This window comes from Zophobas morio, unplaced genomic scaffold, assembly GCF_036711695.1.
Source record: "Zophobas morio isolate AGI-343-1 ecotype UQ-CSIRO unplaced genomic scaffold, CSIRO_AGI_Zmor_V1 ptg000012l, whole genome shotgun sequence".
Classification (NCBI taxonomy): Eukaryota; Metazoa; Arthropoda; class Insecta; order Coleoptera; family Tenebrionidae; genus Zophobas; species Zophobas morio.
In genome coordinates this window covers 1499490-1516373 of record NW_026972117.1, presented here as the reverse complement: position 1 = coordinate 1516373, position 16884 = coordinate 1499490, and the positions used below count along the sequence as shown (strand labels likewise).

At 34.7% G+C, this 16884-nt stretch overlaps 3 protein-coding genes across 10 annotated transcripts in view; 2 read left to right on the top strand and 1 right to left on the bottom strand.

The window, feature by feature from the left end:
• The window catches only part of LOC135127548 (glutamate receptor ionotropic, kainate 2-like), a 193332-nt gene that overhangs the window by 148950 nt on the left and 27498 nt on the right, over positions 1–16884 (bottom strand). The gene's annotated exons all lie outside the window — the stretch shown is intronic.
• Positions 32–5463, top strand: LOC135127904 (clotting factor C-like). Its single transcript, XM_064054586.1, has 12 exons — positions 32–101; positions 171–246; positions 306–502; positions 549–848; positions 899–1030; positions 1090–1211; positions 1263–1445; positions 1498–1660; positions 1710–1911; positions 1976–2038; positions 2093–2340; positions 5249–5463. Exons 1-11 carry the CDS (start codon positions 62–64, stop codon positions 2253–2255), a joined length of 1641 nt encoding a protein of 546 aa, XP_063910656.1. The 5' UTR covers positions 32–61; the 3' UTR covers positions 2256–2340; positions 5249–5463.
• LOC135127543 (uncharacterized) lies at positions 6833–15718 on the top strand. Of its 4 annotated transcripts, XM_064053988.1 has the most exons (19): positions 6833–6961; positions 7029–7104; positions 7159–7358; positions 7409–7615; positions 7680–7832; positions 7881–8002; positions 8052–8234; positions 8283–8445; positions 8494–8695; positions 8743–9050; positions 9100–9309; positions 9358–9513; positions 9558–9679; positions 9727–9894; positions 9952–10108; positions 10168–11331; positions 11378–11602; positions 15095–15220; positions 15276–15717. In XM_064053988.1, the coding sequence occupies exons 1-16, from the start codon at positions 6874–6876 to the stop codon at positions 10347–10349; spliced, it is 2697 nt and encodes an 898-aa protein (XP_063910058.1). In that variant the 5' UTR covers positions 6833–6873; the 3' UTR covers positions 10350–11331; positions 11378–11602; positions 15095–15220; positions 15276–15717. The 4 variants fall into 4 exon arrangements, with proteins under 4 accessions (XP_063910058.1, XP_063910057.1, XP_063910059.1 ...); XM_064053987.1 differs by having other exon boundaries at positions 10168–11602; positions 15276–15718; XM_064053989.1 differs by having other exon boundaries at positions 10168–11539.

Here is a 16884-nt window from a genome sequence, read left to right as displayed (position 1 = left end):
TATCTGGAGATAAAAGATATTATACTCTCGCACGGTTAATGGTAAAAAATACTTGGTGAGAATGCAGCTTATAATAAAAATTCTTATTTTATATATTTCGGGTAAGTGATTTTGGGCAGAAATAAACCACATTTTTCAACATCAGAACTAAACTTTTTCTCTTTTTTTAGTAAACGTCTTTGACTGTATCCATTATTCGGGTAACAGTAGCTACAAAAGAGCATCAAAGCGTAGTCGTAGCCCTTTGTAAGTTTATTGCAAAAGATCTGTGTTCACCTTCAATGACTAAATTCTTAACTATATAGGTGTATTCTTCCACGACATCCGACATTTGGAAAGTGGAGGATTTATGACAATGCTTCTAAATTGTCTCCTGGAGGAAAAGTATCATCACGAACGGTTTTGGAATTGACTTGTAAAAAAAGTTACGTATATAAAAATTCTGAGCCGTTTTCTACATGTATTCATGGAAGATGGGTACCCAGAATCGGGAAATGCCTAAGTATCGTTTGTGGTTAAACTAGGTTTTTTACTTAAAAGCGTATTAGAAACTTGCAGCACAATACAAAGTACTTCTCTTATGACGGCTACTTGCACGTTTGGGTCTAGTACGCCTAGTTCTTGCGCTAATGCGATTGACGGAACAGTGGCACACTTTCAGTGCGCTCCTTTTTATGAAGTCCCTAGGGAAAAAAAACCCTACAGGCTGTGCTCTAAGGGGCATTGGGTTGGCAACGTGCCGACCTGTGTTTCCAGTATGTATGAATTGGTAGTGTATTACTTGGTTTTTTGTTTCGTGGGGGAACAATATTTTAGGATTCATTATTGCCTCTTGTCTAGAGAAAATTTTCACTAATTGATTTTGCTCTGTGTTAAGTGTGTGGTAAACCTTACAAAGATCGCACTTTAATTGTGAGAGGGTCCGAAACGAAGAAAGGGGCTTATCCCTGGCAAGCAGCTCTATACAGAAAAGTCGATAAAACATTTCTCTGTGGAGGAAGTTTACTAAACGAGAGAGTTATCTTAACAGGTAACGCTAAACACTCATAAGTAGTCATAAGATCGTTGGCTAAAATGATAAAATTTCAGCTGCACATTGTATAACAAATAATCAAGGCAAACTAAAACCCGCAAAAAACTACATCGTAGCCGTTGGAAAATATTATCGAGAATATGATCACCCTGATGACAAGAACGCACAGTTTTGTTCTGTAAAATTTTGCATTTCGATAGGACGTTGTTAGTAAAATTTTTGTTTTTAGGTACATAAGATGTTTATTCCGAGGGAGTACAAAGGATTTAGTCTGAAGTATCTCGCCGATATCGCCCTTATAGTAACAAACAACGCTTTCAGTGTTTCTGTAAACGTACAGCCTGTGTGTACTGTATGGCAAGAGAACATCCACCAAATATTGACCGACCCTAACAGAACGAAAGAGGCTTATGTACCTTAGTAGATTTGATTTAGTTTCGAGATTTTCATTCGTGTTTTTGTAGGTGAGCGGTTGGGGTTATACTACGGAATATAAAAATCTTTCCTCAGTTCTTAAACATTTAAAAGTTCCTCTTGTTGCCGGTGAAGAATGTTCACAGACATTAACTTCAGAAGAAGTAGAATATTTGACCCACGATAAGATATGTGCTGGCTATATAAATTCTAGTAGATATTTTTGTCTATGATGAATTCGTGGTAAAAGTACTATTTGTAGGCAGTTCGGTGTGCAACGGTGACAGTGGCGGCGGATTGGTTACTTTATACGAAAATCGTTATCACGTCATTGGAGTTGTAAGTATTTCTCCGAGAGGAACCACCGAACATGGCGGTTGCGACAGCCAACAGTACACCCTGTATACCAAATTTTCTGAATACATGGAAAACTTCATATACAAACGAGAGGCAAAATTTAGATCGTGAGTTCATAAAAGACATTTATTTCTAAAATTCCGAAAATCGCCATATACATTTCTCTTTTAGAAGTGCGGACACCAAGATAGACGGCAATTGTTCCGCTACAGTTGCAAACATCAGACGTCCTCGGTAAAGTAATTCAAACATAACAAAAAAAAGCCTTTACTCTTGTATTCTACGCAGCAAATGCGTTTTGCCACAGCATTCACGGTCGGGAAAATGGAACACATCCTTTGAACACCAGCCTGGACAATCTGTAGCGTCGGGTACTACCATAAAAGTAATATGTGGCAACAGATTTAAACTAACTAGAGAAAGCAAAATAACTTGTGTAAATGGAACTTAGTCACACAACATGGGTCTATGTTTGAGTAGGTATCCGGCGCTCTTACAATATGCCTTTAACCCTTAACTTGGCAAAACCAGAAGAGGTATTAAAAAATTTTTCTTTCTGCATTTTTGCACATGTATGGAAGCCACAAAGTAAAAAAATCGTTCAGACTAATTTTAAACACAATCGTTTTTTGTTTTTAACTATGTATCTCAGAAGATAGATACATTGTCAGATTCTAAAAACACAGCTTAAATTATTCGCGGCTACAACCACAATTTTAAGTAATCTTGATAACTATTATTATTATTAAAGTTTCTCCTAGATTTTTATGTTGACCTGATCTAAATACATTAAAATTGTATGTATTAAAATCGCACTAAATTTGTACATCTTGGTCATCTAGGTTCTATTCGTGTTAAAATTTGCTGTTTATACCTTACATTAAAATTTCATAGTAAATCGAATTATTTATAAAGTTTTCATAACATTAAAATTGAGATTTTTGGTTTTTATCACATCAGATTTCGAAAACTATTCAAAATTTTGTCTTAGTTTTTTAACTGTAACAATAATAATAATAATAAACGTCTTTATTTCAGATACATATACAGTACCTCTCGGAGGCGAAGTTTAGCTTATAGCTATTCTTACACTTACCCTCTGACAAAAATAACCTACAATTTACACTACACAAATATAAGAGTAATTCTAAGAAATGAGACAATTATTATAAGAGAAAAGGAAAATGATGAGATAAAAACAACTATAAATTTAAAGAAGCTTACATGAAAAACAACCACAAAATTCATTAATAAGAGTATAAGATAATCTAATAAGTAACCTAATAGTTTACGAATTCTGTTTTTTTTTTCTTTTTAAATAAGTTGGAAAATATATATTTCTTTAATCGGGCAATTGAAAGATTGTTAATGTTACGGTCTACAGCATTATATATCATTATATATATATATATATATAACAGCATTGTAAATAATTAAAACAGCGTTTAAATTTTTTATATAAAGCGAGAACATAAATTTTGGATCTTCTGCAGTTTACTTTTATGTATGGAATACAAACAAGGGTGATAAACAGTAATGACGTAAAATAAAACCGAGAAAAATTAATGATTCCGTCAATTTTTTTTTTAAATTTTGAAGTTTAGGAGAAACCTGGAAGCATATAATATTTTACCCTTAAGTAGACCGATTTAAGTAAGCAAGAAATATGTGACTTAAAATGTAAATCATAATCAAAGTGAAATGCCTAATATTCGAGTCCAATTTAAGAGGTTACCAATAAGTTTGACTGTTACTACATTTTTGATCCTTTATTTGAATTACTACGTAGTATCTTTTTTTGAATTTGTTTTGAATCTGTCTTAATCAGGCTTGTGGGAACTGTAACTATATTAGGTGAAAAGTTAGTGACATTGTTTTTAATAATTAAAGTATTTTTAGTCGCAAATACTTCATCAATATTTACCATTCTATCTGCTGTTGGTGTTGGCGGAGTACTTTTTGACTTTACAAAAATTGTTCGTTGTTCAGTTTCTTCTAAATTATTTGCAGTATACATATTATCATTAACATATAACTTATTTCCTTTAATATAAGCATTCAGTTTCTCTTGTTTAGCCAAACTAAGATGGGCTCTTAAAATTTTGTATTCTTTAATTTCATTCGTGGTTAAATCGTTATTTATATAAATCCTCGAGCTTTTCAAATTTTTGCGAGCTTGGAGTACTTCATATCTTTTAATACGCGAGATAAATTCAATAATTACCGGTCTTTTGGTTTGGTTTTTTCCTATTAAGTAATCATTATTTATATCAGAAATGCCACTTTGAATGTGTAGAAACTCCTTTAATTTCTCACATACAGAGGATGCTAGTTCCGGTGAGGGTAAGCGTTTATTTGTTACTTCCAATCCAGAGATGATAACATTGTTTTTTTTTGTTTGCTTTTTCTAGATACTAAATTTTATTTTTTCAGTACTCGTTTTCTCTTAATAACAGCTGACTTACGTTGGACAATATACTAGATTTCAGCCTGATCAATTTTGTGATTTAGATCCTCACGTAATTTACGAATTTCGTTGAGAAGGTCTGCCTTTGAAATACTCATTTCGAGGTTTTATCAGTTACTGACAAAAGAATCCGATTAATAAAAATGTATTCAGGTTTTTCACATGTGTAGGTGGGCACATGCTATCAGGTACATCTGTCCCCTATAGGCATCCGGTTGTGAAATTGTTTTTATTTATTTATTTATATATTGTGTCGCAGTAATGTGTATAATTAATTAATTACCAAAATAGTAGGAGTGCTCACACAATGCACCTGCACATCGCACACTTCTGTGTATCGCACACACAAAAACGAAGCAAGCACTAGGAAAAAACGTAATGTAACCGAACACTACTGATTCTTACAGTGTAACCTTTTGCTACTTGCACAAACGGTGTATTGAAATTTTTAAAATGCGATTTTTTTATTACTGAAGATTTTAAGGCAATCAGTGGCAAAGATGTATAATTTTGAAATAATTTTTGTGATGAAGAAGTATTTGATAACTGTCTCTGTCTTTGAGCTGAAAATTTTTAAACTCGAGCGATAACTGTGACGCAACACATTAACTGAGACACTTTTAAAAGATAACAGCCAGATGTTGGGATTCTGAGAATCGCTTGGGTTACCATCTATCCAGCACTTTTAGATAACACTATTATCCTAAAATTTTTTAAACTTAACATTCAAGGAAATAAACAATGAGTTAATTTTATAAAAGCATGTACTGACATTTTCGGAAAGTTGAACAATACTCTAAACATTTAAGTAAAATTAATAAAAAAATATGTTTTAAATGAAACCTACATAAAACATTGGTATGAATGATTTTAAAAACGAAATGTTACAAATTAAGAACAAAAAAAAATCAGTTTTATGTATCTCATAAGATACATTGTCAATTTGAGGGTTTTAAAGTCGTGTTCAATGTTTACAGCATGGATATTGCGGAGACAGATTTTTCAACAATTGTGGATGCGGATGCGGATGCGGGTTTTTGGAAGAGCACATTCGCGGAAGCGGATACGGGTTTTTGGAGGACATCTGGGGAAGCGGATGCACATTTTTAGAGGCTCACATCCGCGGATGCGGATATAGATCCCACATTTTTTTTAAGAAACTTCGTATGGGTACAGAAATCAGTTAAAACAATGCGAGTTTTTTAATTTTTATTTAATAAACAAATTTTTAGTACGAAAATTTAAAAATTGTTGAATTATATGTATTTAATAAAAATAATATTACCGCATTTTTAGGTTCAAGCCTATTTCGCAGAGGTTAATAAATTAATCCTGCGCTACTAAATAACTGTTCACTAGGAACACTAGCTGGTGGAGGCGATAAAAATCTGCGTGCTATTCCAGATAAAATTTTTAACTCGCTACGATTAACGCTCCACTATTTAAGTGGATTTTCACTTATAATCAGCCTTGTTTTATTGCTATACGAGAGCAATTCCTTCTTGAGGATAGCATCAGGGCAACCATTTTCTGATATTTCTTGACTCTCATCTTCACTTGACATCATGGCAAGATCGCTTTTTAAGCATGGCTTTCTGGCTTTACCGGACGTTCCAGGGTGTTCCTCTTTCACGAGGGAATCTCCCATTCTCATTTTTTTGCTGCTTTGAAATTTGGAGATATTTGAGAGTTCGAGACGTCATTCTCAATGTTTGTCCTGATCTTCAAAATATCGTCTTTAATCTTTTCCTCGGTCACTGGTGTGTAAAAAACTTGTGTTTATAGCGAGGGTCTAAGTAAGGTAGGTGGCTATGATATATAAATTGTTCTCTTCCAACAAAGAAAATTTTGCTGAAACCTCAGTTTGCAGAGTCGTGACAGCCATCCGAACTGGATCAGAATCCTGTGATCTTGTTAAATAGTCATCAAGTTTTTTTGCAAACATTTTAATTAATGGAATCACAGCTGATATAAGTGTATGAGAGATACTTGGTTCCCGTGTGGGTTCTTCAAAAGGTGTCAATAGCTCTATACAACATTTTACAATAATTTTCCACTCTTCTGGTAAAATAGGGTCAATTTCACTGTCATTGATGTAAAGACTTAATGCATCTTTTACCTTTAAAAAACGCCCAAACATGTAAAACGTACTGTTCCATCGCGTTACACAATCTTGGAACACTCAGATTGGTTGATTCCGTCTGTCCTGAATTTTTTTGTAGTTGTTTTTGGGCAAGCGTGGAATGGTTAAAATACCGAGTTGCATCTTGTGAACTGCACAATCCAAATCTTTGAATACTGCTAATCGCATAGCTCTTTTCATATTGGAGGCTTCGTCTCGAATAATGCAATGCACTTGTTCTTTCGAAATATTTCATTCAGTAAGCATCGTATGGTACACAAATCGAGAAATTATAATTGTTTTTTACCTTACATTTATGCGACGCAAATATGTAAGTAATTTGTTTTGAACTTTCTCAAGTTTTAAAATATTACACACTCCTGTTACCAATGAGAAATTCTATTTAGATATTTTCTATAGACGTCATAGTAACAAAAAACAGATAAGAGGGACCTTTCCGATAACTATTTTGTGTAGATAATGACTGTCGCTTCTATGCAAATTATGTACCATTATCTTTGTAGCGCAATGCAGTTTATTACAAAAATTATAATTTTTTACGTGTTGGGTGAGTTATTTTGTGAAGAAATAAACCATACGTTCGTAACACCAAAATTGCATTCTTACGTTTGTAGTAGACGCATTTGAGTGCATTCAGGATTCAGGCAACAGGAAGTACAAACGAGCGACAAGTCAGAATCGCCACAGCAAGTAAATTCACGCTAAAAATCTATGTTTACATTGAATTAACGACTTTTCGACCAGGTGTATCCTTCCATCGCATCCTGAATTTGGTCGATGGAACATTTATGACGACGATTCTTCTGAGTTGTCTCCTGGACAAAGAGTACCACCACGAACAGTTCTGGAAATAACTTGTCAAGAAAATTACACGCTAGATAGCTCCGACGAGTTTTACACATGCATTCGAGGAAAATGGACACCCAGAATCGGGAAATGTTTAAGTAACTTTGATTTTATCAATTTAGTGTTTCTTTTTATGCGAAAATTCTAGGAACATGTAGTACATTACACAGTACTGCGCTTATGAGAGTAAATTGCAAACTTGGAGGCAATACGCTAGATTCGTGTGGTAGTGTGGTCGACGGAACGGTCGCACAATTTCAGTGCGCTCCCTTCTATGAGGTCCCGAGGGAGAGGGAACCATACCGGTTGTGTTCGAACGGGAGTTGGGTTGGCAATTTGCCGACGTGTGTGCCAGGTATGTAGTAGTCACTGGTTCTGACAACCAGTTTAAATAATTGTAATTTTGCTTGTGTCTGTAGTGTGTGGTAAACCTTACAACGATCGCACTTTAATCGTGGGGGGCTCCGAAACGAAAAAAGGGGATTATCCCTGGCAAGTAGCTCTGTACAGAGCAACCGATAAAGAACTGCTGTGTGGAGGAAGTTTACTAAATCAAAGAGTTATCGTAACGGGTTAGTAAATACTCAACCCAGGTGGTTGGCTTCAAGTATGATTTTCAGCGGCACATTGTATAACAGACGATGAAGGCAATCTGCAACCAGAACAAAAGTACATAGTGGCAGCGGGAAAATATCATCGGAAATATAATCACTCTAAAGACAAAGACGCACAATTTTGTTCTGTACAATTTTACTTTCGAAACAACATGTGGGTAAAATTTGTACTTTTAGGTGCACAAGATGTTTATTCCCAGACAGTACAAAGCATCTCTTCAGAATTACCGCGCCGATATCGCCCTAATAGTAACAAAAAACCCGTTCACTCTCTCCGAAAACGTGCAACCTGTGTGTGTTGTATGGCAAGAGAGCATCCACGAAACGTTGACAGACCCTGACAGAACGAAAGACGCTTACGTTGGTAAATTTGCTTTGGTTGCGAGATTTTTATTGTGTTTTTGGTAGGTCAGCGGCTGGGGTTATACTGTGGAATTTAAAAAAGTTTCTCCGGTTCTTAAACACTTGAAAGTACCTCTTGTTAGTGAAGAAGAGTGCACCAAGAGATTATCTCCAGAAGATTTAGAGTTTTTCACCGACGACAAGATATGTGCTGGCTATATAAATTCGAGTAGATATTTTTGTCGTTCCGAATTCGTGACTAAAGTGAAGTTTGTAGGTAGTTCGGCATGTAAAGGTGACAGTGGAGGTGGTCTGGTTACTTTGTACGAGAATCGTTACCATATTATCGGAATAGTAAGTATTTCTCCGAGAGGGAGTACCGCACATGGTGGTTGCGACAGTCAACATTTCACTCTCTACACAAAATTTTCCGAATATATTGATAAGTTTATATACGAACAAGAGGCACGATTTAGACCGTGAGTTCCCAAAAGTTTGGAAACTCGTCATACAATTTCTGTTTTAGAAACGCGGACTACAAGGTAGATGATAGTTGTTCCATTACAGTGACAAATGGTACACCTCCAACGATAACACCTGAAAAAATTCAGATTTCACCCTTCTATCCTAAAAGTAGTCACTGCGTTTTGCCGCTGCACCCACGGTTTGGAAAATGGATCATCCCCTTTGGATTCGATGAACATCAAACCAGATCATCAGTACCGTCGGGTACTACTTTGGAAATAGAATGTGACAGCAATTTTACGCTAATTGGCCCAAACGAACTAACTTGTGAAAATGGTACTTGGTCCGACGACGTGACTCAATGCACGAGTAGGTACCACCCGAACTTATCTTACAAATTCTTGTTTTATTTTTGCAGAAATCTGTCCCTCCTTGTTTGATACACCGACTACCAAAGTAACTTGTTCTTACAACAACGCCGTAATTGAAGACTGTACACAAGCCGTCGAAGGTACCATTGCCAAATTCCGATGTTCTCCATTCTATGAAAACCCGCAACTAGAAAACAGACCTTTCCGAATTTGTACTAGTGGTACTTGGGATGAAGAACAGCCTTATTGTCAAGCGGGTAAACGTTGCAACTACAACTGACACATTTTAGTAATGATGGTTACAGTTTGCGGTAAACTGCCAATTTCAAGCACGAATTCGACTCTCGATGAGGTACTAATGCCAAGAAATTATCCTTGGCAGGTGGCTTTATTCGCTAAATATACAGCAGATCATTTTTTTGCCAGTGGAACACTTTTAAGTCGAAATATTGTTTTAACTGGTAAGATTAAATTTTCGTTGTATTTTAAAAACTTGTACTTGTAGCTGCACATGTTATTACGGACGCCGATGGCCAACCATATCCTGCGAGAGATTTAACTCTGGCTGCTGGCATGATGTACACGTTATTAAATGACAGCAGAGAAACTTATGCCCAATATTCAAAGGTAGTGGTCACTATCGACGAATAACAACCAAGTGAGTGTTATTTTAGGTTCGGGCCGTGTTTATATTCGGACAGTACAGAGGAATTGAAAATGTCCACCAGCACGATATTGCAATTTTAGTTGCAAAGGAAGCTTTCGTTCTTTCGTCGCAAGTCCTCCCTGTGTGTCTAGATGTTGGACAGAATTACAAGTATTCCGAGAATCAAGAGCTTTATGTGAGATCGGTAGTTTTACATTGTGGATAAGTTGTAATTTTTGCCCTATGTTAATAGTACGCACTTTGGGCTACCGAGAACACGACTCTTTCAAATGCAGCATGGGGCAAGAAACTTTCTTCATTGTCCTTGTCAGCTTGCCGAGATAAAACGGCTGAACGTTATAAAAGCATTTTAACGTCAGACAAATTGTGCGGACGCCTTTTGAACGAAGGTTCCACATTAGGTCTTTAATTATTGCAGAATATGCGAGAAATATTTTTTTTTTTTCAGATAACAGATATCACATACACGTCGGAAGCGGTGTAATGCAGAAACAAAGCGACAGATATTATGTTGTGGGCGTTACGTCCTGGAACGTTGATGATAAATCCTACAATTATTCAGTTATAGTTTACACGGATGTTTCACAGTATATAGATTTTATTGTGAAATATATAGCCAAATACACGTAAAATAGTCTGCGAATGATGGAAATATTACATTTTGAAAATTTATACAAAAAGTAAAGACTCCTCTGAAGTTGGAGCGTGATTAGAAATCCGACGTGCTAGTGATCATTATTTCAATAATTTCTTAAAAAACTTTAGTATTAATATCACATCAAAACTTATTTATTACATTACAGGCCAAAGAAACTTTCATTTTGTTAAAATGATTGAGATTGTTCAGATCACTTAATTTTGGTGTCATTCTTATTCGAAATTATCTTGAAATTTCACAAAAGCCTCAATGTATTTATGTTAATCTCATTGCTTGATAATGCACATTTATTAACGAATTCGTCCGGAATTATAATAATTTTGTTATTTACTAAGACATACCTAAAATTTTTTGTAAATGTGAGAAGGATCTGCCATGAAATATATATTCTTTGATTCATCAGCTGCCATATTGTGATATTTAGAATATTTAAATCCGTTTCCACCGCCGCCGATATTACACCTGTTGCGATAACCAGAGAGTGGTCATTGCAGAAAATTTTTCTAAGTTTCATATCTTATACCATACCACTCCCACTGACCGCCGATTGGTGAATAGTATCGAAATTGGTACTATTCCCAACCGGTTTATGGTCAGTGGCAGCACCACCTGGTACGACCCTACATTTTGTCTCAACTGGAAATACTGGATTCACGAGTTTATTGTCCGTCTTTCTCACGTCCTTGCTGTCGGGCACGCGCCAAGGTGGAAACTCCACTGGTGTGGTAATAGTACTAGAAGAGAAGATACGTAAGAAATAATTTGGAAAAACCCACGAGCCAAACGGTAAAACCAACTTGACCTTTCTATTGCCATTATCGCTCGAGATAAGTTGTGAACGAAAACCTAAATAAAACAACCACTTCCTGCAGAAAATTTCATGGTGGGTGCTGGTATCATGTACAGCATGTTATATTAAATGACATTAGTGAAATTTACGCTCAATATTCTAAGGTACTGCTCACTGTTGACGAACAACAACAACGAAGTATTATTTTAGGTGCAGGCCGTGTATCTACCTGAACAGTATCAAGGAAATGAGTACCACTCTGATATTGCAATTTTGGTTGTAAAGAAAACGTTTGTTTTTTCGTCGCATGTGCGGCCTATTTGTCTAGATGTCGAACAGAAATACAAGTTCTCCGAGAATCAAGAGCTTTATGTGAAATCTATAGTTCCTGTACATTCCGAATAAATTCTAATTTTTGCCGTATATACAGGGTTAGTCACGAGAGAATTACTTCTGAAAATTATTTTTACGCAACCCAAAATACGAATACCATGTACCATTTGATACTAACTGAATTTAAAATAAAATGCTTAATCCATGATTGCTTTGAGTTTGGCAGTCTCATTTTGACAATTGTGGAAAAAGAGGTTACGCGAGTGTCCATGGTGGTACCGCAGTCAGTCGGAAATCTCCTCCGGTGCCGCTAATAAATTTGTCAGTGTGCCTCTTGATCTTTTGCAACCGATTAATCACGAGAAAATTATTTCTAAAAATTCCTTTTACGACATTTTATTCAAAGGTTACAACACAAACTCAAACAAGTAAGTAAATAATTTAACTACTAATCTGTTGAAAATGTTGGGCATTTTGGGGGGATGCTACGACTTTTTTGTAAATGGATGGCCGAAGAAGTCCAGAGGTTGCAGATTTCCACTTCGAAGAGGCTCTAGGTGACGCAGAGATGGCGAATTAACACATGCACATTAGCGGCGAACAACATTAGTAGAGCACTTACGGCTTCAGTATAGCCCAGATTGATCTGACTGTATGTCGTCGATCGAATGGGGCTCTAGAGGCGAGTCAACGATGAAAACAAATGTTAAAAACTAATTAACGTCAAAGTGACACTGCCAAAGTCAAAGCAATCATGGATTAGGCATTTCATTTTAAATTTAGATAATATCAAGTGGTACAGGGTTTTAGTATTTTGGGTTGCGTAAAAATAATTTTCAGAAGTAATTCTCTCGTGACTAACCCTGTATGTTACAGCTAATATCCGAAATCCGTTATTATGCATAATAACTAGACATTTTAGGAATTATGCGTAATAACTAAACTTGTCAGTTATTATGCATAATAACCGGAAAGATTAGGAATTATGCGTAATAACTGAAATTTTCAGTTATTATGCATAATAACGGAAACGTTTAGGTAATACTGATAATAACTAACAGAGGAACAGGAATTATGCATAATATTTTCAAAAAAGCTACCCACCCTGCCTCACTTTCCGCTACATATCACATGTACAGTTGATTTAAAAAAAAAAATTGGTCCAAAGAGTTTAGACAGTACTTCCCTCGCTGTCGGAAACGTAACGACTGCACGCCTATTATGTTTTTTTCGTATTACATTTTGGTAGCGGGACATTTTAAAATAAAAATTGAGTAAGTATTAATTTTTTAAATTTTATCATTATTTGGCATTGACATCTTTGTCATTTTTTTTGTGATTCCTATGATTGCTTATTAAAAACGAAGTCGTCTCTGGGGTGTATAATATGTCGCCTATGCAAAAATTGTCAGGCGTGAACAGATAAAAGGAACATCTTGTATAGTACTTGTAATTTAAGACAAATAGCCATAACACTTATCAACATGTAGGCGTGACGGTGAAGCATAAACTAAACTAAAACATGTTTTCCACGAATTGGAATAACCGGATGACAATGCCGACGGACCAGACATTTTTATTGCTCTGATTTCCGTTTATTGAATAAAACACTACCTACATTTTATTCGGTTTTTGGATGCTGTAATTCACATTTGGTTAATTATAACTTGTCTAAATCTAGGGGAGCATCCCCTAACCTCCCCCTAGCTACGGCCTTGTCTAGGGGTTATGAAATGTCGAGAAAATTTGAAAGTAACAAATTGCCCAATGGACTCTATTATATTACTGAACGTCCTTAGGTTATCCTCGATAAGAAAAACAACTTGAAAGTGTTTATGTTTATGCATCGAAAAAATGTCACCTAGAAATAGTTTGATTTGAATGAGTTCGTCCCCTGAAAACAGAGGATTAAAACAATTAACTAGTAAGTTACAATCGACATAATTTTGGGTAGAATTTATTCGGCAAAATTTTGAGATAACGTCATCAATTTTGTGGGGGAAATAAACAGATTTATTTTGATTAATAATTTGCCAAGTATATATAGTATTTCAAAGTATTCAGTTTTGTAATTCTTGATTTAATCCATAAAATTAATTGACTTAGTCATTAATTTTTTTCAGACACCCCGTATAAGCAAATCTACAAAATATTAATGCAGTGATAAATCACAAGTATAGAGTTATCATTCTTTACACATTTAGGATAGAATTTGTTCGGTAAAATTTTAAGGTGACGTCATCAATTTTAGAAAGCAAATATATTTTGATTAAAAATCTTACCATACTTATGATAAATTTAAAACATCTCCAAGATTTCAAAATAATCGGTTTAATTAATACAATAAATTCACGCACTCATTAATTTTTTAGATTCACCCTGTATATGCAAATCCAATACAGACTCATCATATTTTGTACATTTGAAATATGATTTATTCAGCAAAATTTTCAGGAGACGTCATACATTTTTTAGGAGGGAGGAGCAAATACATTTTGACTAAAAATTTACCATGCCTATGGAAACTGTAAAACATATTCAAGATTTGAAAGCAGTCGGTATTGTAGTTCCTGATTAAATCAATAAAATAATTTCACACATTCATTAATTTTTTGAGTCACCCTGTATATGCAAATCAAAAAAATATGAATGGAATGATAAATCACAAGTACAGACTCTTCATAGTTTGTACATTTTATATAGGATTTATTTGGCAAACTTTTGAGCTGACGTCATCAATTTTTTGGAGGGGACAAGTAAATATATTTTGACTAAAAATTTACCATGCTTAAACTGTAAACCGTCTGCAAGATTTCAAAGCATTCGGTCTTGCAGATTCAAAATTTAATTGCAAAATGTTGCTTTGTAATTTTGATCTTTTTTCCAAAAATCTGGACGTTTCGGGTAAAAACTCAATTCTGAAAACTACATGTGTAGGACTCATCGCATTAGTGGTGGGCCTGATTAGACAAAATTTGGTTAGCGTTTTACCATCTACATCATATTCCTAATATAAGTACAAAATTTCACAACAATCAGTCCAGTACTTTCGGAGATTATCTGTCTAATAAAAATCCGGGGCGGCAGACAGACGGATAGACCAACAGACGGACAGACAGACGGAATCGGGAGACCTATTTCTTCGTCCTCTAGGGGTCATGAAAGATCGAGAAAACGTAAAAGTAGAGAGTCGGCCGACGGACTCGATTACAATACTTCCTTTGCTTACGCTCGGGAAGTAAAAACGGGACAAATTACAGTAACATAAACGTCATATTCCCATTGCTTTTCATTGATCTATGAGAACCTGATTTGCTCATTTTGTCCCGTTTTTTGTGAAATCACCTGGACATGTTAGGCAATATGCTTGATGACTAATATTTCAGGTATTATGCATAATTCCTGTTCCTCTGTTAGTTACTATCAATATTACCTAAACGTTCCCGATATTATGCATAATAACTGAAAGTTTCAGTTATTACGCATAATAACTGACAAGTTTAGTTATTACGCATAATTCCTAAAATGTCTAGTTATTATGCATAATAACGTATTTCGGATATTAGCTGTAACATATATATATATATATAATAGTACAAATTCTGGGCTGCAGACAACACGACTCTTTTGAATAAAGCAAGGGACAAGAAAATATCTGTAGTGTCTATATCAACTTGCCGAGCTAATTCAATACATTATATGGCCGTCATTTTGAAGAAGGTTCTCAATTAACTCGGTTCGTCCTGAATATGCAAATCAACCATATTTTTTTCAGGAGACGAATACAAAGGAATTGGTACATATTATCTTGTGGGCGTTATTTCCTCGACGTTGGACAATCAATACAAAAATTTCTCAGTCGCAGTTTACACGGATATTTCAAAGCACATGGACTTTATTGTAAAAAAAATTAAATTCATTTAGAGTATAGGAGTATTTTATGATGTTGATTATTTGCTTTCATTTTTGAAATATTACATGAATTTGGAGACTGAGGATATTTTCCACTTTATTACTTTATTACGAGGTAAACCCGTACTTTTTCAGTAATTGTTTCGTCTGGAGTGAAAATAAATATATAAAGCTTTTTCTTTAAAATTTTGTATATATACATATAGGCGATATCCATCACTTGTGATATTACAATTAATTAAACCGCAGTGCATTTAAAAAAAATTGGTCTAAAGAGTTTAGACAGTACTTCCCTCGCTGTCGGAAACTTGACGACTGCATGCCTATTGTGTTTTTTTTCTCATTACATTTTTGTAGTGGGAATTTAAAAAAAAATTGCGATGACGTCATCAACATTTTTGCAAGGACACGTATATCAGTTGGGATAGATGTAGTGTAATACTAAGAATAAAATTATTATATTCTCAAATTTTCGGGAAAATGAATTGGGTCGTTTTGAATATTGATTTGTAATAATCAATAAAATAACGAAACAATTTACTCACGTATACGTATCAGAGGCAACTGAAAATCGTGTATGTATAAACATTCTTAATTTAAGATGACAGGCGTAACAGCATACGTGAGAGTCAAACAGAGAAACTGTAAACAAAACGACCATCGGTTTTATTGCTTCGACTTCCGCTTATTATATAAAACATTGGGTTTTATTTTAATTCTTGACGGTGAAATTCACAATTGGTTGATTATAAACATGTCTATTTCACATTCGCGGAACCAAGTGAACGCATAAAACAAATGCAGGTCTGTAATGTTAAAGTCGATGTAAATAAGCGTGCTACCCTTATGTTTCAACCGAGTTTTTCCTTTAACAAATTTTGTGTCTACCAAATTGGGTTGGTTGGGGTGTAATACTAATAATAAGTGTTGCCTTTAATTTAATCAATAAAATAAATTGACTTCATTAATTTTTTTGAACCACCTCTTAAGAAAATCTAAAAAATATGAATGGAATGATAAATCACAAGTACAAACTCATCATATTTTTTGCATTTTAGATAGGATTTATTCAGCAAAATTTAAGGGTGACGTCATCAATTTTTTTAGGAGGGATGAACAAATACATTTTGAACAAAAGTTTACCATGCTTATAATAACTTTAAAATATTCCCAAGATTTCAAAGCATTAGGTTTTGTAATTCCTGATTAAATCGATAAAATAAATTGACGCCTTCATTAATTTTTTTGAGTCACCCTGCATATGCAAATCCAAAAATATGAATGGAATGATAAATCACAAGTACAGACTCATCATATTTTGTACATTTTAGATACGATTTATTCGGCAAACTTTTGAGCTGACGTCATCAGTTTTTTGTAGAAGATAACCAAATATATTTTGACTAAAAATTTATTATGCTCTTTATAACCTTAAAACATCTGCAAGATTTCAAAGCATTCGGTTTTGTAGT

Bases quoted from the DNA above. Each gene is read 5' to 3' on its own strand.
- LOC135127543 (XM_064053987.1), top strand. From the start codon at position 6,874: ATGACTGTCGCTTCTATGCAAATTATGTACCATTATCTTTGTAGCGCA. The intron at 6,962-7,028 runs GTGAGTTATTTT...TTACGTTTGTAG, and splicing joins TATAATTTTTTACGTGTTGG to TAGACGCATTTGAGTGCATT. The intron at 9,680-9,726 runs GTAGTGGTCACT...GTGTTATTTTAG, and splicing joins CTTATGCCCAATATTCAAAG to GTTCGGGCCGTGTTTATATT.
- LOC135127904 (XM_064054586.1), top strand. From the start codon at position 62: ATGCAGCTTATAATAAAAATTCTTATTTTATATATTTCGG. The intron at 247-305 runs GTAAGTTTATTG...TTAACTATATAG, and splicing joins AAGCGTAGTCGTAGCCCTTT to GTGTATTCTTCCACGACATC. The intron at 1,661-1,709 runs GTAGATATTTTT...TACTATTTGTAG, and splicing joins TGCTGGCTATATAAATTCTA to GCAGTTCGGTGTGCAACGGT.